The sequence below is a fragment of the Hyalella azteca genome, unplaced genomic scaffold, assembly GCF_000764305.2.
Source record: "Hyalella azteca isolate HAZT.00-mixed unplaced genomic scaffold, Hazt_2.0.2 contig12474, whole genome shotgun sequence".
NCBI lineage: Eukaryota > Metazoa > Arthropoda > Malacostraca > Amphipoda > Hyalellidae > Hyalella > Hyalella azteca.
In genome coordinates this window covers 12,499-34,438 of record NW_025942432.1, presented here as the reverse complement: position 1 = coordinate 34,438, position 21,940 = coordinate 12,499, and the positions used below count along the sequence as shown (strand labels likewise).

At 38.8% G+C, this 21,940-nt stretch overlaps 1 protein-coding gene across 1 annotated transcript; it reads right to left on the bottom strand.

Annotated features, from left to right (window-relative positions):
* Positions 1-227: 227 nt before the first annotated feature.
* On the bottom strand, positions 228-2,654 carry LOC108665109 (DNA repair and recombination protein RAD54-like). The gene is given in 6 exon segments (XM_018151832.2): positions 228-496; positions 837-985; positions 1,164-1,309; positions 1,665-1,800; positions 1,980-2,121; positions 2,382-2,654. Coding segments are annotated over 6 exon segments (1,011 nt in total). The 5' UTR covers positions 2,652-2,654; the 3' UTR covers positions 228-328.
* Positions 2,655-21,940: the final 19,286 nt, after the last annotated feature.

The following is a 21,940-nucleotide window of genomic DNA, read 5'->3' as shown; positions in this document are numbered from 1 at the left end:
CACTTGTGCGTTTCAGCACATGAATTAGTCTCACTTGTGACTTGTGCGTGCCACCACAAGAACTAGTCTCACTTGTGCGTGTCACCACAAGAATTAGTCTCACTTGTGCGTGTCACCACAAGAACTAGTCTCACTTGCGCGTGTCACCACAAGAACTAGTCTCACTTGTGCGTGTCATCACAAGAACTAGTCTCACTTGTGCGTGTCATTGTGCGTGTCAGCACAAAAACTAGTCTCACTTGTGCGTGTCACCACAAGAACTAGTCTCACTTGTGCGTGTCACCACAAGAACTAGTCTCACTTGCGCGTGTCACCACAAGAACTAGTCTCACTTATCGTGCGTGTCGCTGGCAGTGTCGGGGCGCAGCGTGAACAACTCCCGCAGTTGGGCGACGCTGAAGTGTCGGTGGACGTCCTCTTCGCAGTCCACTACGCAGGAGCTCAGCGCCTTCTTGTGTGCATGCCGCGGCAGGATTTTCTCCTCAATGCTCCCAGTCTGATAAAATTTTTTACTTTTATTACTTTTCAGTTTTTCTAAGTTCACATCCTTCTCCATAGTAATTAGATAATTATAAATATTTTAGTTTAGTTGCTGCCTTTTATGCAAGCACTATACAACTTTGGGTCGGAAAATTGTTTGGTTTATTTAATATAAGCAGCATATTTTCTCACTTCTCCTATTTACTTAATTATTTACGCTTGGAATAGAGACAGCAACAGAATACAGAAAAAGATTCAGCAAAAATACAGTAAAATAACAAAATAAAACAAGACATGCTGAGAAAATTAACAGAGCACCGGCTTAAATTAAGCATAACTGAGGTGTAACTACTGACGGCCACGAGCCTGTAGATGTAGCAGGTCTTGGTCTGGCCATCACGCCACACCCTCGCCATGGCCTGATCATCGTTCGCAGGGTTCCAGTCAGGGTCGAACATGACCAGCCTGTTCGCCCCGATCAGGTTCCGTCCATAACCGGCATTATCAATCAAAGTTGTGAAATAAGTTTTGTGGGCCCTTGAACTCCTTGAATGTTAATAAAATTTCTGTAGTGAAACGTACACCTAGTTCAGATAGCAACATTCAGATTTTTATTACCCATGCTCGTCAATTATTAGAATAACAGCATTGAACAAAAAAAATATGCATCACTATTTATTGACCTTGTAACTGTCTCCTGACGTGAGTGGACTGCACGAATGCGTTGTATAGCGATTGCTGCATCTGCGTGAGAGGGCAACACACGACAAACTCGTACTTTACAGGCAGATACTTGGACAGCAGCTCGTTGGTTCGTCAGATCAGACATCTGTGCATGACGCCAACATGAGAAAAAAATTAATTAGGAACAAATCAGGCTATCTATCTTTAATATATAGCAGTGCACAGCAATAACCTTGCACACCCAGTACGATAAGAATATTCACGACGTACTTGTTCAATGCTCACAATTAATAGCGTTCTAGATTTCGGACCGAACATCACGTTTGGTATCGCAAACCTATAACCAGAAATATTACGGGCGTCTGGAGTTTAAAGAATCGTATTGAGATGTTTTTATTTTTCGCTCCCAGGTATTCCACAAGCAAGCCGCCGTAATATTGATGTAAGAAGCCGCCCAGGGCGCACCTTTTGACGATGGTGGTGAGCTGCCCAGGGCACACCTGTTGACGATGGTGGTGAGCTCCTCAAGACGCTCCTTGCCCAGCTGATGTTCAGCGTCAGACGCGTCAGCATCGCGGCTCCGCAAGATGGGGTTCTCGAATCTCTTCCTGAACTCTTGCGCTGTGCCTAAAATACCTGCGTTCCAGAACATGGACAGTTTAATCGCCATATTAGGTGTAACAAAGCTTCATTTAAAATACTAGATTTGTATTAATATTTAGGGAAATTTCCGTGGCACTCAACTCTTGTCCAATTGGAACTAAGGAACGCCTGTAAATATCAGCGTAGTAGTAGATACCGAAATACACTGGTACCTGCATTGACAAAGTGCACCAAGGAGAAGTACTCGAGTAGGTCATTCTGTATGGGCGTGCCTGACAGCAGTACTCGGCGGACGGTTTTTAGCGCCATCAGCGCCTGATAGGTGAGGTTGTCACTATTCTTGAACCGGTGCCCCTGCAGTTACAATTTAGTGATTAATTACCCATACATTCGTCACTCAATAAATGTGTGATGCACTTTAAATTAAAAAAATAATTGTTTACCCGACTTGTATAAAAATGATATTGCAAGACACAAAATTAGTGAAATACTTTTTCGCTATTGACATGAAATGCTATAAACATTTCAAATTAACACAACAATAAAGTGCTCATCATTTTTTCATATCATCGCATTATATGCATTGAAGTTATTCCCTGCATCAACAACAGAACCTCATCACAAAGAATGAGTCCGAGGTCGTAATTATTGAGGACGTGAGCGTGCAGCCTGAAGGTCTCGTAGCTGATGATGAGTACGGCGTTGACGGGGCGCTGTCCGTACGGGGCAAAGCCGCGCAGGTTCCCTGGTTTGAAATCTCCATAGTTGTCAACCAGGGCTCTCTTGAGAGATCTTTTTACCCTGTTGTATTTTAGGAGACTCATCATTTGGCCGTTTTTGGAGCTGACTGGGAGCCAGACTTCGTCTCTGCAGTAAGGAAGCATTAGTTAAATTTTATACCATTAACAAGACAATGAAATACCAATGTAGCATACCACACGCACACACCAACTGCTCTTGAATTAAATTGTTAGATAAACATTTGCAAGGGAAGTTCAAAAAACATTTAGTTGCATTTCAAAAATTTGCAAGGGAAGCTACTAATACATCTAATAGGAATTTCTCGATTAATTTATTTATTGGCAAAGGCATTTCATTGGATGCTATCATGCTTGCAAGAATGCAAGTTGCAACTAGAGTATCTATAGAATAGTGCCACCTAGCCAGAAATCCAGAATGCTTGGTCAGTATGGTTTGACCCTTTAATATACATGTTTAAACTACCCATGCCCAATTGATCAATTTCCCTGAACTAGTAAGTAGTAATGGCTGTAGTGCCTGTAGACTTTGATAATTTGCAACCATATGAGTAATAATATTATGAGAAACTTCTGCAACTGCAAGTAGACTAGTACGGTACTGAAATTATTTCAATTACAATTATGTCATACCAAAACCAGAATCCCTATAACTGAGTAAAAGTACTGGAATTTAGTCTCTGAAGTTGCAGTACTAAATTTTAGGCCATCAGCCAAAATGCCAAGGTGGGCTCCAATTCCTCCAAACTTTGCAAGTGAGGCTCTATAGTCTATTACCATTTACCAGTATAGCCTCTAATTTAAGGCTCTAAATGTTGAAATACTATTGAAATGGCTGTAATAGGCATCTGTGCAAGTTTTCCATCAAGCTATCTGATTCAAATAATCTGAATCTTAAATGAAGTGAGCTATCAAGCTACAAGATTTCAAATTCACTGAAAATGTTACTTTAGTGTTTAGAGCCATAAAAGGTTGAATATTTCAGGAATCAGGAATTCACGATCATGTTGAAAAATTCTAATCTTGGTTTAGAGCCACTACAGTCTACACAGACTTTGGTAATTGTGTTACCAACTACCAAGATAGGCTGCAGGCATTTGGCATTACAGGCCCAAACTCAGTTTGGCTCAAAGTCAAAGTGTAATCTCAGCATTTTTAAGGATTGTCACCACAACTGCTTAAACCTTCAAAATTTCCTGACTTAAATTAATGTAAATTGTAAAAAGATATCTTACAAGATATATGCCTGTAAGGCTGTAAAATCTTCTAGAGACATAAATTTTTATGCCTATGGTAAAAGTTCTTTAAATCTTTACCCAATCTCTGCAGTCTGCACCCTCCATTTGAACTGTTGAAGTACAAAAACAAATATACAACAAACAAATATAAGGTTCAAGTTTCAAATACGCCCATTAAATATCTGGGTAAAAAATTCATTTTGTTAAGTATTTACTATTTCAAAGAAGTATCAGCCAAATTCTTGCAGACTCAATCTTTTTGCGCTACCATATTGGCAGTCTTGGCTGGAATCTGGATAGAGTGATAGTGGTGGCTTGAGGCTTCTACTGGAGTACTGGTACTGGGCAGTGGGCACTGGCTAGAACTTAGAAGTTAGAACGGCAGAGCCTAGACCTAACATAAGCGCATTGTATTCATAAATTGAGAAATGTAAAATCAAAATGCAAAGCGCTTAGTCTTTTAAAATGAATACAATTGCTCTCAATAACTTCAGCGGCAAGGTAACGATGCTGCGACACTTGCCGAGCTTCTGCAAGCGGCACTGCGGCAGGTCTCAGTAAATCAAATGTAAACATTTTAATTCTGGCTTTCAAAAATTGCGCGTTGAACGAACAGCTGATGTACCGGCACGTGATTGCACCAATTTGATAGAAATTTTTTTGCAGCTAAACAAATTGGATTCAGTTATTATATTCCGTAGTAGTTTATCGAAGTTGATAATATCACTGCGAATCGTGAGCGAACCTAAAGGCTAATTACGTTTACCGGTAGAGCATGTTTAGTACGCACTGACATTAAATCTGAAATGGATTCATGAGTGGGGACCACATTTTAAGGACTTTCAAACCTCGTGAATGACATCTAACTCATGTTGATAAGTTAACCACCACATTTTCTTCGACGTTAAAATTTTAACGGTTTCGAGGTAAGTATCAGAAATCAATTTTGCAAGACAGAGGTTGCCGGACAGAAACGAACAGTGAGGTTCGGAGAAGTGTCGATTCGGTCCACGAAAGATTCGTCGGCCAAGCACAGAATATGATTCGCGAGGTAACAGGTTATGCGCAGGTATCCACAATGTATCGGGCATTACTGGTCGTCACCTAGTATTGTTTGAAGAGCGCTGCGAAGTGGCAGAGTGCGAAGAACTTCTCTTGATAGCGTCTTCACGCTGCGAAGTGAAGAGCGCTATCGAGGCATTCGGTATTTATTCGAAAGTAAAGTCGTTAACCCTGAAAGAATTGGTTCACTTAAAAAAGGATTATTCAAACTGCTGCTCTTTAATGGCATAGTAGATAGCTATTGAGCTGAGTAGCATAAAAAATCAGTGCGCTTTATTCTGCTATTTTTTTTGTCGCATTTCAGTACGAATTCCGGATCATTCACTTATGATCAGCTCCGGCAAATAGCCAGCGACAGCACCGCAATAGCATTTACGAATTACGGCAGTCACAGTAGAGACTTCGTAGCGTGTGGTGGGCAGTAACGCTAGTAGTGCCGTGCTGAGTAAACTACGACCTGACTGTCAAGTTTCCTGGAAATGTTTTCTTGGTGAATCACTCGGCCGGTTATGTGCCCCCTCAAAGCTGATGGTCTTCGAAATTTGATCAGAACTACTGCGTCGCAGATGAACTTCTCACCCGGAGGATAATGTAAGTCCATCTCGTAACTTTTAAATATTTCGACGCAAGAGTATTTTAGAGAGTACGGCAATTTTTTATTACGGCAATCGCAAAGTTATCGTGGATTCTACAACTCGAGTCGTTATAAGAAAATTAATTTTGCTAACACGTAACTTGCTTTTATGTTGCACCGCACATTCGTTACTAACCGATCATTTGTCTGGTAACATTTTGTGTGATAGCCTTAGGCATACCACCGTAATGAACAGATCTATCTCTTCTATGATTGTATTATATTATTACTCTGACAGAAGCGCAGCCTGCGCCTGCGTATATTTCGGGAGTATGATTATTTTTTGGACCTGATCAAAAAAAGGTGCGATTCGATTGCCTTCAAATTTATCCATTTCGTGCATTTGGGCTTTGACATGTTTGCTCGTTGGTCGAATGCCTGTGCATCGATCACTGATCGTGCCCGTGATGAATGAAGCTGCCATGCCTTCTGTAACTTGCGTTCAAATTATTTAAATACGTCCTTAACGCAGAAAATATGTGTTTACCTACTTATTATTGAGTGGGATTCGTTTCATTTATAAAAAATTGAATTGGACGACAACACTTTCGTCAGTTGGTCTGCAGAATAATTCATTATATAAATGCTCTTTTACACCTTGTGAGTAGGTATGCTATGGTTGCCCATTCGGGACAATTTGTCCAAGATTCTGCAATGTCATTGTTTCTGGACTGTGCAATGATACTCTTCACTGGACTGTGAGTTTAATCGGATTGGGAAATGATTCGTAATTTTCCTTGTGTTCCGAAGTTTCCCAATCTCCAGTCCTTTCTATTAGATTTGCGGATTGTTGCCATTAATCTTGACGAATACTATAAGTCAATCGCAATAAAGAATGAAGGTTTTTTCGTCAGTGCACTCTCATTATATTTTGATGATTTATCTAACAGAAATTTACCCCTGCTGAAATGTTCATTATAGGGAGGCCTCACTGGCCAGTTAATTAACTCCGTACGGGCAACCATGTTCTCGCCAACGACGACATCATCCACACGGAATTGACTTCTCTACCGAATGATATTAGGGATTGTCGTTGCTTCAGGAATTTACAACACCGTGAATGATTTTGGAATTTTCAAGGTTAGTGGTCTTCATTCATATCTGTTCATTTGCGCTCTAATACGCGCAAACAGAAATTTTCCAGGCTAATTCGCTTGGTAGATTGTTTTCTTAAAAGCTCCTCTTAAATATTCGTTGACACCCACAATAGAATAGAATAGAATTGTAGCCGTTAAGAAATAGGCCCATGGCCTGTTGCCGATTCTTGAACTTTTCGTGACTTGATTCAAAAGGGATCCGGCCTTTGGAACCCGATCTTTTCATAACTGATACTTGATTGAGATAGCTGCTGGACTTATTGCTTGGTCCGTAATTTGCTAGGCATTTTAAGACTGAACATATGCTCCTGCATTGGTGCTGGAAGAATGCGCCAGCATCGTCTTGTGGTGCTGGAAGAATGCACCAGCAGCGTCATGTGGTGCTGGAAGAATGCACCAGCATCGTCATGTGGTGCCGGAAGAATGCACCAGCAGCGTCATGTCGTGCTGGAAGAATGCACCAGCATCGTCATTTGACGCTGGAAGAATGCACCAGCAGCGTCATGCAGTGCTGGAAGAATGCACCAGCAGCGTCATGTGGTGCAGGAAGAATGCACCAGCATCGTCATGTGGTGCAGGAAGAATGCACCAGCATCGTCATGTGGTGCTGGAAGAATGCACCAGCATCGTCAAGTGGTGCTGGAAGAATGCACCAGCATCGTCATGTGGTGTTGGATGATTGCTATTTATAAGAATAATAACACAGCTCCTCTGACTGCCGGATTTATGTTGGAAATTTCCGAATTATTTAGGCTGTGAATTTTGAGTTACTTTTCTCCATACCTATAGGCTATTGATAGATATGGGTATGTTATGTATATATAGGTTGGTTGGCAGTAAGATCATGACTAGAGGGTGTGATTTTCCATGCTACTGTTGCTCCGGCAGTAGTGTGTGAAGCCATACCTCCGTAATTACTATTTTTTGTACGAGTGATCACTCATTGTTTTTCGTTAGATTTATTTTCGTTTAATCTACATGGTCGAGCTTTCTTCACTAATAGGGGGCCGACTTTAGTTCAACTCTTTGGGATTTGCTTCACCCGTGCCGTGACCACCTTGGTTCCATAGAGCTTTTGCTTATTTCTACAATAAATGTCCCAAACCCTATTAAAAAGCCTGGTGCTTTCTAAGTGAAATTACTGCTTTATATTGGAGTCAGTCTTTCTTCCTTCTACACTAATGTTATCCCTTTAATGGCCCCTGAATTGCCGCTTGTAATTACTGCATTACCGCTCGGTAGCAAAAGATTTCAATGTAGGTACGAGGCTGCAATCTGTCACTACACTGATAAATTGAAGCAAATTTTTAGGTTGCGATATGATTTAGCTCATTGTTTCATTCCTGTTAAACTGATTAGTTTCGTTTCGATTGAATAACAGCGACTCCGGTAGGCCCTTCGGTCTATTATTCGGAATTCCAACCGGCACCTAATTTGTTTATTCGGATTGCCTTCTTGTTTAATGGTGCGTAAATTTCCTGCTTTATCAATTGAAAGTTATGTAGGTCTGGGTTCAGTCGTTCGTATACGACTAACTTGAATTTACTACACTGCCAAGCGAATTATTCTGACCTTGGTCTCCATTCAAACCTTCACCCTGGACTTGGGATAAACTTCAAAAGAAAAGTGCATTAGTTTACTGTTTTTGTATTAAGCCTAATATTTATGGGACTTGGAAATTATTTTCGGAGTAATTTTCGAGTTCCAGTTTTTGAAACTAATCATCAAATTTACCTACAGTGTGTACTGATGTCGATCAAAATCCCACAAATTCAAAGCTTTTTTTAAATAGAAAATGAATTTTGTTACATTCGAAGTGCCGTTAATCAGTTGGATTATCTTTAGGAATCCTGCTTTTTGATGTATCAATGCATACGAAGAACATAGTTCGCCTCACTGAAACAGTGAACAAAAAATGGTTAATAAATTTTCTGGTTTCCAATCGAACTTGTAAATCCAGAAACTCCATCTTGAGCGTTTTTTAATTTAGGACTGCCCTAATGTTTGCATGATCTCAAAAACTGATTTCTACATTGTCTGAAAGCTGTCCTGGAAATAACTCGTTACAGAGACTGTCCTTTAATCGTCAAGATTCATATTAGCTCTGAAGTTATGATGATTCAGATAAAGCTCATAAGTTCACGTGGTCCTGGTTTTCTCTGGAGTTTTATGATCTAGTTTAGCTTAGTAGTTTTATGATCGAGAAAAGCTATAACTTTGTAATGGCCTTATGAACTCCCTTAAGTGTACACCCAGACACCTCTTCGGATTTTGACTGATCCAGGGACCTCTTGGAACTTTTCGTGATCGAGAAACCGCCTCGTAGCTGTTGAGATTCTAATAATGCCGTGCATTTTTGCCAGCTCGAATCCAACTTTCCTATATCTTTAGCCGAAAATCGCAGAAGTTTGAACGGTTTCCATAAAATTAAAGTTCTTTTTATCGAGCTGAGTTTTTTCTGAAATTTCATCGTCTCTAATTGATTTTTTCCTACCGTCCTCTGACGAAACTGTCCAAGTTTGCTCACTTCCTAAAATTTTTATCGGAAAATTTGCATCGTGGCACAATTTTACTACATTGTTAATCTTCAATCTACTCACCAACGTTGTAGTAGATTGGAATCCTGCTTTACTTGACTTTACTTTAACTAATTGAAGGTCCAATCTACATCCAAATCACCGATAACTATATATCAGCTATAAACAAGAGTTTAGCGAAGAACTGAAGTTGCTGCTGTGCCTTATGAGCATTTAAAGAACTTAGTTTGATCGGTCACGGTTAGCTGTCCAATGCTTTTGACAAAACAACTTGGTTGAAATTAAAACTGATTTCAAATTTGTGTAATGAAATATCATCGCGATTATCCCTGTTAATCTCAATGTTGTCCAGTTTCAGTTTGATAGGAAATTCCTGAATAATTTCGCGTATGATGCGTTTATTCTGTTCAATTGAAAAAACTTTTGCCGTGTTTGGTGTTAGCTTAAGCATTTTACCTTCACAAACAGAAAGGGATTAGGGTAAATTGACGCTAATCATTGTTTCGAATTTACTTGAAAACTACATTAAACGTGCACGCACCGCAGATGCCTTTTTTACTGAAATGCTGAAATATTGAATGTTATTTGATAGAGAAAATTAGGCAAGCTGGACTGTTAACATCTTGTGTTTAATTTCATTTCGGAGGAACACTTTATTTTTATAAGCTCTCAAATAGTACGTACTTTTGTCTCACCAATAGCTACAAAGGAATTGACGACCTCATTTCTTCTTATCTACAAATTTTCAGAGGCCGTACTATAAAAAAACAGTTATTAGTTCATATCTACGTCAGCCAATCACTGATCAGTTCATATCTACGTCAGCCAATCACTGATTAATTCATATTTATGTCAGCCAATCACTGATTAGTTAATATCTACGTCAGCCAATCACTGATTAGTTAATATCTACGTCAGCCAATCACTGATTAGTTAATATCTACGTCAGCCAATCACTGATTAGTTAATATCTACGTCAGCCAATCACTGATTAGTTAATATCTACGTCAGCCAATCACTGATTAGTTAATATCTACGTCAGCCAATCACTGATTAGTTNACTTCGAACTAGCGTACAAAAAGAAGGCTTTCGGATTCTTTTTGGCATTTTTAGCAATATTTTTTTCGAAGTTTTTCACTGCAGTGCGACAAACTTTTTTAGCTTGATTTCGAGCTCTGGCATACAGGTTATAATCAGACTCGCTGCGAGTTCGTAAATACTGCACAGTTTGATAGCATTTTATTCGCTGTGTGTTTATAATTGCTTACGAACGCAAAACTTCCTTAAGTTTTAGAGACAACAGATATTTTTACTCTACGTAAAACTTTAGGTAAACATGCGTTCTTCAATATTTCGAATTAAATCTTTGCAATGGTAATTTCTATTGTAATGCCAATCTTCGTTTGACTCGTGTATGGATTTCTATTAAGGTGCAATATTAAATTCGTAGCCTATTGAATTAAATTCGTAGCCTATTGATGACATTTATATTATTGGTTGAATATGCCATAGAGTGTTTTTGAATACGCACACTGAAGAGATTATTCTTTATGAATCACTTCTTCAACAAAACGCTCCTCAAAATCTCAAAATGAGAAGAAAGCTAAAATATGTGATTTAGTTATCAATATTTTTATCTGCAGCAGAGAAACTTACTTCTTTAGCGGTCAGCATTAACAGAAATAGTCTCTCAGCAGAACATAATTTTAACTGTTATTTAACCCCTGGATGTAATTTTATAGTTTATTAAATTACTGCTTGTGTCCTGCCCTGACAAGCCCCTTGTACCGTAGATCAGGTCAATTTTGGTGAATTGTTGCGAATGAAACGAAGAACCTCGGCTGAATACTGAACAGATTTATTTTTTTTAATTTAATTTATATTAGTTTTTTTTAAATTGCAGCGTTTAGTGCCTGAAATCAACGAAGATATCGAATTTTTTAAAGTGAAATGAAAATCCTTTGCTACAGTTCAAAATATCTTAAATTTTCAGGATTTTTTGCTGTGAAGCTTTTGCTCGACTTTGAAGTTGGACGAAGGCGCTTACTTGTCGGCATTGCTGGAGCTGTCGCGGATAAATTTCCCTGCCTTCTCTCGCTCCCACAAAAATTTCCGAAAACAACCTGGACTAAGGCTTGGATTTACCATGTAGGAGTTGATTTTTTTCTTTTAAGAGCTTTGGCCTGATATATGAAGTATAAATACGAAGTGCCAATTGGTTATCAAAATATGAAGAAGTTCAGTTAAGTTGAATTACTCATAAACATGTCATTTATTTTATATAGCTGCGTTGTATGCGCTTGGTCTTTTATTCTACTTCTTTTTTTAGGGAGATGGCGACCGGAAATGTTTTTTATGGATTTTAATCCTGCGACGGAAATGAAATGCTCGACATCTGGCAGCCCAAAATCTACTCTTGAGAAAAGTCATTGTCACTCGTGAGCTTTTCATTCAACGGTCACATTTTGATTCTCGGCCATGCAGATTTATATTTATTCTCAGCTCGCTTCAGGTTTTGACGTATATAGAGGACGCATGTGTTTAGATAAAGAGTTTTGTTTTAATTAACGTCTATATTATGCATTAACTGGAATCATTTATGGACAAATTGTTTTTTTTTTACCGAGGCTTGCCATTAATATGTAGCTGAAGTTTCTTTCGAGAACCCCATTTATATTTGTTCGAAATTTCGTTTTTTTGCGTGCCTGATATATTGTAAATTGCTAGGACTTTTGCAAGGAGCATTCGTCTGATCGTGCCGTAGTTTCTCGGGTTTAAAGCTCTGCTGCCGCGAGCCTAAGCGACATTTTAGGCCGCCGCAGGTTTACTGCCGGCAAATCAGCACTAGGCGGGCTTCCCGAGCCTCTATTTGCAGTTACTCTGCATCTGTAATCTCTTTGTCTATTCCCTTGTGCAAAATATTCACATATATATCTGTTTTCTGTAATTTCATTATATATACATCGGTCTTCTGTAGTCTCTATTCTATTTGCAAATACATTTTATAACGTTCATTTTCAATTCTGCTTGACTGAAATCAGGCAAGGCTATGTACATGGACCAATGCTATCTCAATTTTATTTGTTCTTTTTCTTCTAATCTCTATTTAATTTCATGTTACCTTATTCTCATTTACATTTGCATCACGCGTGTCTAATTTAGAATTTCTAATCAAACTTTCGTTGAAACAGCTCTCTTCTATTCAAAATTCTTTCGGGAGTTTAGTAATCATTGCTGTCTCCCAAGAAAAATTCATTCAAATTTCCCATATCAAATTCATTCATTCATTTCTATCACAGATTTTAATGCAAATTTTTGAGTAGGAAACTTTTATAATTACTAGGGTATTGCATTGCGATGTCCTCTGCCATCGGTTATCATGCAGTTTTAACTTTTGCCTTTTGTCTATTTTATTGGCATCGTATTTTATTTTTAGTTCGCCACGAATGCAGATGCAAAGAAAACTCTACGTAAATACCTCACATCTTCATTAAAACCGTTTAGGAAACGAGCTCCATCATAACTTTTAAAAGCTCTATAGAATACTAGAACAATCAACGGAATTTGTATGCGAATTCTTAGCTCTGAGGCTAAGTGTATCTGAGCATGTTCAGGTTGAGCGTTGGCTACAGGGCTACATTAACTTGTGACCACCGGCCACAAGTTTGACTTGGTGTAATATCATCTTGGGTGCAATATCCGTAGATTTGACATTATTTTGAGTGAACTTGAATTAAATTTTGTGCTCTAATTAATTTCGAATGAGAGGTCGTCTTCGTGTAAATCTTACACGAGCACATCAAAATAACGAGATGAGTCCTGGAATAAGGAAGGATTACATCATTAATTTTATGAGTGCGCTGGAGTAAGGAATGGCTAAGTCACAGTATGCAGGGCAGTGGTAGCGGCACCGATATGAAAGGAGTTGCCCGCGGGTCCGAGTCTAGAGAAACGCAGTTCATTGCTCAGTGTCGCTGCTGGTGGGCGCTTTGCAGCCGTTGAAGGTGGTGCCTTTTGCATGGCTTTGGGTTGGTGTCCCTGAACAAACTCTGGGTACCTCTTAGCTGGAAGGATCTTAAAATGTGGCTCCCGTTCGCATAAAATAGAATTTTTACATATGTACTACACTGGAAGTTGCCTGACAAAGATGTAGTCATGTTGTAGCTGGCCAACTTTTTGCCGCACTCTTAGTTTTAAGTCGCGCACTTCTCCGTGTGAGACTGAAGATAAGTAGTATAGAAACTCATCGTGGTTGGGACGTAGGGATCATTTGCTAATAGCTGGGCTCCAATCACTACTTCAGAATTGTTTAACACTGTAAATTTTTGATGTTGTGTTAAACCATAATGAATTCTGATCACATTTCTAAGTTTCAAACCTGATGTCAATTATACTGCGAGCATATGATACGATGTCACGAATTGTATGGTTCGCGTATACTTTCACTTCTCGGCTGGTGAAATATATTTTTGAACTCCTTACACTTTTTACTTGTTCGTCATCCTCGTTTGTTTAGGGCCCGCAGGCAGAAAATCGGGATAACGTACAGGTGGCATGTTACTTTGCTTTATTTACCCCCAAATGATTTGGATAAAGATGCCTAGATTGGTGTAATTCGACGGCAAGTCGAATTTCTTTTATGCAAGTTCGATTGAAGACCAGATCATGCTTTTTACTTAGAATATTACTCTTTTTTTGATGAGGCGAACAAAATTTCTTGCTGGTGCCGGGAGATCAAAAAGCAGGTTATCAATTGACATTTTAGTGGAATGCGACGCTTCGAATATGCAATATTCATCATCAAGCAGGCGAAGGTTTTGCAACGCTTGAAATTGAGCTTTGGAAATGACAGTAGTACAAATCACGGATATTGTGGATGCAATTGGAAATTTAAACTTGAACTTACTCTGACAATAATTTCAGCGTCAAGACGAATCCTGTAGTTTGGAGGTTGATAGCTGGCGACTCGCACTTTATAATGAGGGCCTCAGCTATCGCAATTAAGGGTCGAAGCGTTTTATGGCATCGCATAACTCTGCTGGTGCCAATGAGGATGCATGCTAGAGGCCAGCTCAGCCCATGTCCACAATTCAATACTTATTCCTTTCCGAGCGGAATCATGCTAGAGGGCATAGTAGCCAGTACGATTAAGCGCTCCCCTCCAATGTCGCTCGAGTGATTGTCTCATTCTGAGTCGTCGACTTAAGGTCGTGCTCGTAAGACTAATGTAGTTTGTTTTGAAGAAGTCTGCAACCTTCTATTACATGAAAATTTATAAACATTAGTTTCTTGAAGCAGTCCACATTTTTTACAAGGATTATTATTCACGATAAGGTTTTCAATTTCTTTTTTTTGTAGTAGATCTGAAGTTTTATTTTTTCGTTATTCGTTGTGCTTTTGATATTATTATGGATGATTGACAGTTTGATTTAAAGTGTTTTAAAACCTTTCACCTGCTTGATAATGAATATTTTATATTCGAAGCGGCGCATTCCATTAATAAACCCATTAAAGCCTATTGGCAACTATAGTTGCCACCTCAATAAAATGGTTGTATTATTCATAATATAAAGTGAATTTCTGTTTTATAGTCTAGTCCTACTCTGCATCATACGTGTTCCATACGATTACTGAACAAGAATTGTTCACCTCGGTTGCTCCCCCTTCAGTCATGCAGTTGACCTTTCAACTACAGGCGGTCACTGTGTTTTTGATCAGGCCTGAACCAGCACGCAGAAAAGGCTATGTTAAAATTCTTTGTAAACCAATATTTTATAATTTTATGTGTTGAAATGATGGATTAGGAGTCTAGTAATTAGACAAAATTCATAAATGGCATTAAGCATTAACATTAAAGCCAATATAAGGTAAATCATACACAGTGACAACTGAAGTTGCCACTCGGCATTCATGACATGTAATCTGTATTTTTGTATGAATGTTGAGATAAAAGGCTACCTCATGTTCTACATGTATTATAACAAAATAAGTTAACATCCAGTTGATAGAAAGATATTTTAATGAAGTTTGATAGTGATATTAATAAAATATATTTACATATATTCGCATGCAAATGAACTTTACTAGAAGATTACGATATATTGGTAGATTAGGACGAAAATGACAATGAAGTTTTATTTGCAATTTATCATCCGAGGAAAATACTCATACGGAATCATACATGGATTCAGATGATTTTGATAATAAGGTTGCCCGTAAACCGGATAATTTCCCGAGATATATATTGATGAGTCATGTTGTCAAGATGATAATGAACAAAAGGAAAACCACCTTCAAAGAAGCAAAACTAAATTGTTTATAAATAGAGCAAAGATGAAGTGACTTCGTCAATACCGCACTTTGGGAAGATCGACATGCTATCCAGTACTCTCTGACTGAGAAAAGTACATCATAAGACGCAATGAATTACTTTAGTACTAACGAATGGATAAACCATTTATGTGAACAGAGCAAATTATATGCTCAGCAATAAAATCTGCAGTGTAATGAGATCAATTTTGCTAGCATGGTAGTATTTCTCTCTTGATAAACTAAACGGCCTCATAGAAGGCTCTACCGGTCTGATTTGTTTCACTAACAATTAGTAACTTAACAATCCAAAATTCACTCCCAAAAAAATTGTGGTGGTCCATTTCTGATCTACCACCATAGTTAGTGCCCGAGCTGTAAATGCTGGGAGACACTTCAATTTGCATGCGGTAACAATATTCAGTGGCTGAAATTCATCAGAGATGTTGTTATTGGAACCAAAAAGACTCAGCCCAGCCAGGAAGTAAAGCGGTTATAAATTTGCATCACATGGACCCGCTTAGAATATTGTCCTGATAACTACAGCTGACTACTGGATAGTGAAAGGAGAAACAAAGTATACAAAATGTCACACACTAAAGGAAGGACTGTATGCAAATGCAAATTATGCACTATTGCTCATCACTCAGGTTGCATGAAAGTTATCCATATGATGTTTATTCTTCTATGCAGCAGTGGTTATCAATGATGTTTACCATTATAAATGTTATATGCTAATTTTCTCATGAGTTTATCAATGATTTAAATACTGAATGGATCAATCATTTATCATTCCAAAATATTCGTTTCATTACTTCAATTTACCTATAGCAATTTTAGTTTTATTGGCCCTATTCAATATTATTACCATACACTACATAGAAGTTCATGTATGTTATCGTACTGCCGAATGGCAACTTTAGTTGCCAGGCCGTATTTTGGCATTCGTCTGCAATTTTTGTAAAACGAATTTTTTAATTAATAGATGAACAATGACCAAATGACGTATTCGAACTGAAAAAAATATTTAATTTTCCCCAAATAATTCTCGGCTTTAATGGGTTAAAATGTCATTTGGTAACCTGCTTTTTGATCTCCCGGCGCCAGCAAGAAATTTTGTTCGACTCGTTGAAAAAACAAATAAGAAGATTGTTAATAAAAAACTTTCTCTGGTGGTAAATCAAACTTGCATAAAAGATACCTGATGGCGATGCCTGTTCACTCCGCGGAAGCCAGCTACTGGATTGGTTTAATTTGTCTTTATGATCTATAAATATTGATTATCTTGGCACATACACATATCGTTATTTAATTTATGTATCGTACCTATTTTAATCGCCATTATTAATGTTTGCAAGGGTATCATGTAGCGAGCCATCTTTAATAAACACCGAATATACTCGACTCTAGAATATCAAGTTATATACTGGAATATTCGTGTGATCACAACGCGCGCTGTCTCGTAAATGTTTCTGGTGAATTTCCAGACGCGAATGAACGCTTTTGAGCCATTGTGAACTTGGGCTTAAGTTTTGAGTGCGAGTTGCAGACTTACTGACGTGCGATGTGGGATGTTAGGAGCAGGATGAGCTCTTATGTGAAGAAATATTACAAACTTAGCTGACGTTTGCTGGTACGGATGTTTGCTGGTACTGATGTTTGCTGGTACTGACGTTTGCTGGTACTGATGTTTGCTGGTACTGACGTTTGCTGGTACTGACGTTTGCTGGTACTGATGTTTGCTGGTACTGATGTTTGCTGGTACTGATGTTTGCTGGTACTGATGTTTGCTGGTACTGGCGTTGGCTCATACTGAGTTTCTCTGGTACTGAAGTTAGAATGTACTCAATCCGTTTAGGTTTCGTTTTTATATCATATTTAAAATAACTCTTTTTGTCCTAAAGAGATATTAGGAACAGGCGGTCAGCAACAACTTTGCGCGTGTAGTAACAATGTTCAGTCGCCATTATTGTAGCGCACGAATATTGGCGCTCAAGACTTGTTATTTTTCGTTCCTTTATGGCGATCTTTCGTTATTAAAAGATTCTCTTGACTCTCTTTTCCAGGCAAATTTTGAACCCAATTACTTGGTTAAAGTATATTCAATGCAAAATAAATGATGACTTTAAGCTTGCCTAAAGAATGTTTTGAATAGTGCATTGTGAGTTTGATCAATGAAATGACTAACTTCTGCCTTGAATCATTTGTGACACGTTATGGATACGAAAGTTGCCATAATATTCTGATGGAGCTTTAATGCAGCATTGATTTTTAAACAAAGACAAATTTTTTTAAATTTACGAACTAAAATATTTCGTTTAAATCGACGAATTTAAAAAAAAATCTGTTGAAACAGTTGCACCTTGCACCGGGCGCCGAGCAAAGTTATTATAGAGATAATTTTGAGATTGGAGACGGGGTGATTTTTTTGAGATAAGTTTCTGAGGGAACGTGTTTACGCGCTCGTTATTTAGTTTAGAGGTACGTCTAGGGGCTCATTTATTTGTGTTAACTCTATTTAATTTCTCAGAATTGCGTTTGAAGTTCCTTGGAAATGCGTCCACCGATATCTCAACGATTTGTTGGGGATATTCTCTCGAAATTGGATGCGAAGTTTGGCTTTCCATCTGATTTCCTTTTCAAGAGAAAGGGGCGCGAGCTAAGAGATAAACTGAGCCGCCGTGTGGATTGCTGTGCTTTTGCATTTGCCCTCGAGTCGCTGATCAAAGATTTCTATGGTTCAATGGCGTCGCAAATCTCGGTTGTCGCTCTTTATTTCCTTGGACCGGATTTGAGGAGATCAAATAAGCCGCGAAATGACAATTGGAATTGGTTCCCGGCTCGAAGTTTTTTGCGTAGGTCTTAACCTAAGAAGCCAATGCCTCTTCTTATAATTTATTCACCAGGAGGTTGGTTGGGCGTGACTCATTGCAGTGAGTTGTGACACGATATTTCTGATATGTTACCAATTCATGATGATCAAGAGGCGAGAAGAGACCCCCTTCGATGAACAATTATCTCTTATTTTCCTTGAAAAGCAATTATCATTCACAAGCAATATGTTTTAGCGAACCTTCTTCGAGCTGACGATCTCTTCGGAGATGGGAACCACCGTTTTCATTGTATTGAGTTTGATATAGTCGTAGGCTTTATTTTTATTTTAATGATTTCATTATATCTTCTTGAAAATCTGTTTATCTGTTATGACTGTCAGCGGCAGCTCCTGATTTGAGAGATTTAAAAGAATTTTATCGTCGTAACCATCGACTATTGCCTATTGCTGATGCGATCAATTCACGACTGCTATTAGGGATAATTTCTGTATTGCATTTGCATGTACTCCTAGTCTATAATAACTATCTATATTATATTTCTACAATAACTGTTGAAGTTTCAGTACTACATAGCTGTTATTACGCACGATTCTTCTACCTATGCCTGGATATTCCGAAAATGCATATTTTTTCTAGAAAAATTACAGCTCCGGGAATTTATACTTTATATCGCAGTTATTTTTCTGCCAAGTAGTCTGCGGTATGTAACGCTTCTCACGTCTTGTCGGCACTACCCTAACAAAATTTTTAGTCGCCCCAGCTTCTGGTAATCCAAATCAGAAGCTGCCGCGTCTGTAAATTTTCACTGGGAAGAACTCCTACCCTAACAAAATTTAGAGTCGCCCCAGCTTCTGGTAATCCAAATCAGAAGCTGCCGCGTCTGTAAATTTTCACTGGGCAGCCAAGCAATGTCTTCGTGGATGTCCGCACGCAACTGCCGAGCTTGTCCATAGCTCGCGTACCTGACGGGTCATAGCAGCGCGCCTCCGCGGTCGCCTCTGCTTTCATATTCAAGCGCTGCAAACCCGACAACCCATCGCTGGCATGGCGTTCTTGTCTCGCGCCAGTTGTTCCGCTTTTAACTTCTGGAAAGATCGTACAACTCGTGGACAAATTATTATCAGAATGTAAACTGTAAGATATTAATCGCGAATGGACAGAATAGCGGCTACTTCGACAGCGATCAATAAGAGCTGTCGTGGATAAAAACTGTACGTAGATTTTACATATACATTTGTAAACTTTGTAGGATCGAAATTAGGCAAGGTGTCTTCCATTTGTTTACTATTGTTATATTATTTTATTATATATTGTATATTATTATATATTGTTAATTCTAATATCCATGAGACATTTCTCGTCGGAGGCCAATTGTTAAATTATTAATCACTAGACATACGGGGAACGCATTTCACGTATAGTGCATCGCTTGCGGACCAGCAGCTCGACGCTGGGCTTCACGCAACAGGAAAAATGGCCAGTGTTTTGTGTCAACACTCGCGTCGAAGGAGCGTGTTTGCGGAGGCAGAACTCCTCGCCATGTTTGCAGGAGAATTTCGTTCTATTTACCAGGATTTTGCGCTTGCCTGATGTTATTGGGCTTAGTAATTCTGTGCTGAAAATACATTTGTTCCATTAACCTCATGTGTTTGCGAGATGAGTAAATATAAGGAAATTCTTTTCGCAATTCTGATGTGGTCTTTAGCGGCAGTTCGCTCAAGCTTTGTTTGTATTTACGATTAATTTAAATAGCGCCAGGCTAAGTAATAATTTGTACAGTTTTTGCCGTGAGTAAAATAATTTGTTGTACAAAAACTTTCAGTTTATCGTAAATTTATCCGTGGCATTGAAGATTACTTAATTGGTATTTAATGGTCGCAATAATAATGACTATTATTATTATTTATTATTATTGTTTTTGACCAAAGATAGTTTAGAATAATTCTCGTCGCTCTCACTTACGATGCTCCAAAATGGTGTTAAGCTATGAATCGCAAATGTGTTGCTCTCCATCACAGGCCTGCAATGAACTGCATTCCCTTAGGAATTTCCCTTAGTAATGAAGCCGCGAGCTGGCGGCTGTTGGCCGCTGGGCGATATATAGTGATACGAAGCAGCCTGCGGCGAGTTAGATATTTTTGTTTTTACTTCATGTCGGAACCTCATACGTATATTGACTCGTGCTTTATATCGTTATTACATGCTGGGACCTCACACGTAGCACGCTAATGTTGACTCGTACTTTATATCGTTATTACATGCTGGGACCTCACACGTAGCACGCTAATGTTGACTCGTGCTTTACATCGTTATTACATGCTGGGACCTCCCACGTAGCACGCTAATGTTGACTCGTGCTTTATATCGTTGTTACATGCTGGGATCTCACACGTAGCACGCTAATGTCGGCTCATGCTTTACATCGTTATTACATGCTGGGACCCCACACGTAGCACGTTAATGTCGACTTATGCTTTATGTCGTTTTTACATGTTGGGAGCTTACAGGTATCACGCAAAGGTTTTAAATCGTACAGGCCAAAGTTTCCTGCCAGTCCTGCTAATCGTATTATGATGTGACAACTTGGTATCGTGTCTTGCTGAAGACTACAGTTCAACTTAATTATAACTTCCAAGGATGATGACGGCACTCTCAACTCGATTAATAATAGTCAAATGAAGACGCAGGGTAAATGGCGCGTAATAAAAACATCTAATGATATGAATTGCAGTGCTGGAGTAGCTGTAACACGTACAACCGTCCTAGCTCGACCAACTCCTTCCTCAAGCTAAAGCCATGTAGACCCAACCCATGAAGAGCGGCGCACGATCTTGGTGGCGCTAAATTCAGCGTCTTCTATTTTCCAATCCCTTTGTGTCTAGTGAGCAGAGCGTCCGGATTAAATCCACAATGTTGATTCTCTAATCTTAATGACAGAAATTTACTGAGACTTCTGACAGCCTCTCTTCCTTCAAAGCCCCGGATAGCAACGTCGGATAACAGGCTCTCCTGTTTCTTCTGTTGACTCGGCGGCAATCTCGCTCGCGGTCCGTGCCAACATTGGCCAGTTTTTCGTCTGTGCAACATTCGAGTATTTTAATTTTTTTTTATTTTTTTGTCCCTACGTACCAACGAGAAAAACGGCTTTAATTGCGCGAGTTCTAGCGAAGTGAGTTGTGAGGTCGGTTGAGGTTGTGAAGGTTGACCGGTTACAGCGAATTGTTCTTATGACCTTCGTCTTGAGACACGAGTTGGAATGTTGGAAATATTTATATAGCTGCTACTTAGTAAGTATTTTGAGCGTGTGAAATTTTTAAACATTCAATGTTAAATAATTGAAATGGCGTACTATAGGGAATTTTTTAAATATCATCTATTGGCATTCATAGTTCTTCAGAAACGGCGCTTGCTGATGTATTTAATATTTGCTTAACTTGTTTGCAGTAAATAATATCCAATCTTGCTGAAAAAGTTGAATGTTTATATGCAAAATTTATTTGCAGGAAAATTTTCTTAAGAAAATTAATAGTGAGTCGCCATGTTGGCTTTTGGCCGTATTTGTCTTAGTCCGAAGCTGCTTATCTAATCTGGCCTGCATTCTGCGTCGTGACTCCCTCTTTGTATGTGGATGGTGTGTTCAACAGAATAGAAACACAAGAAGAGAATTAAGTAATGGTTGATGTTTTAATCTTGGTGAATTATA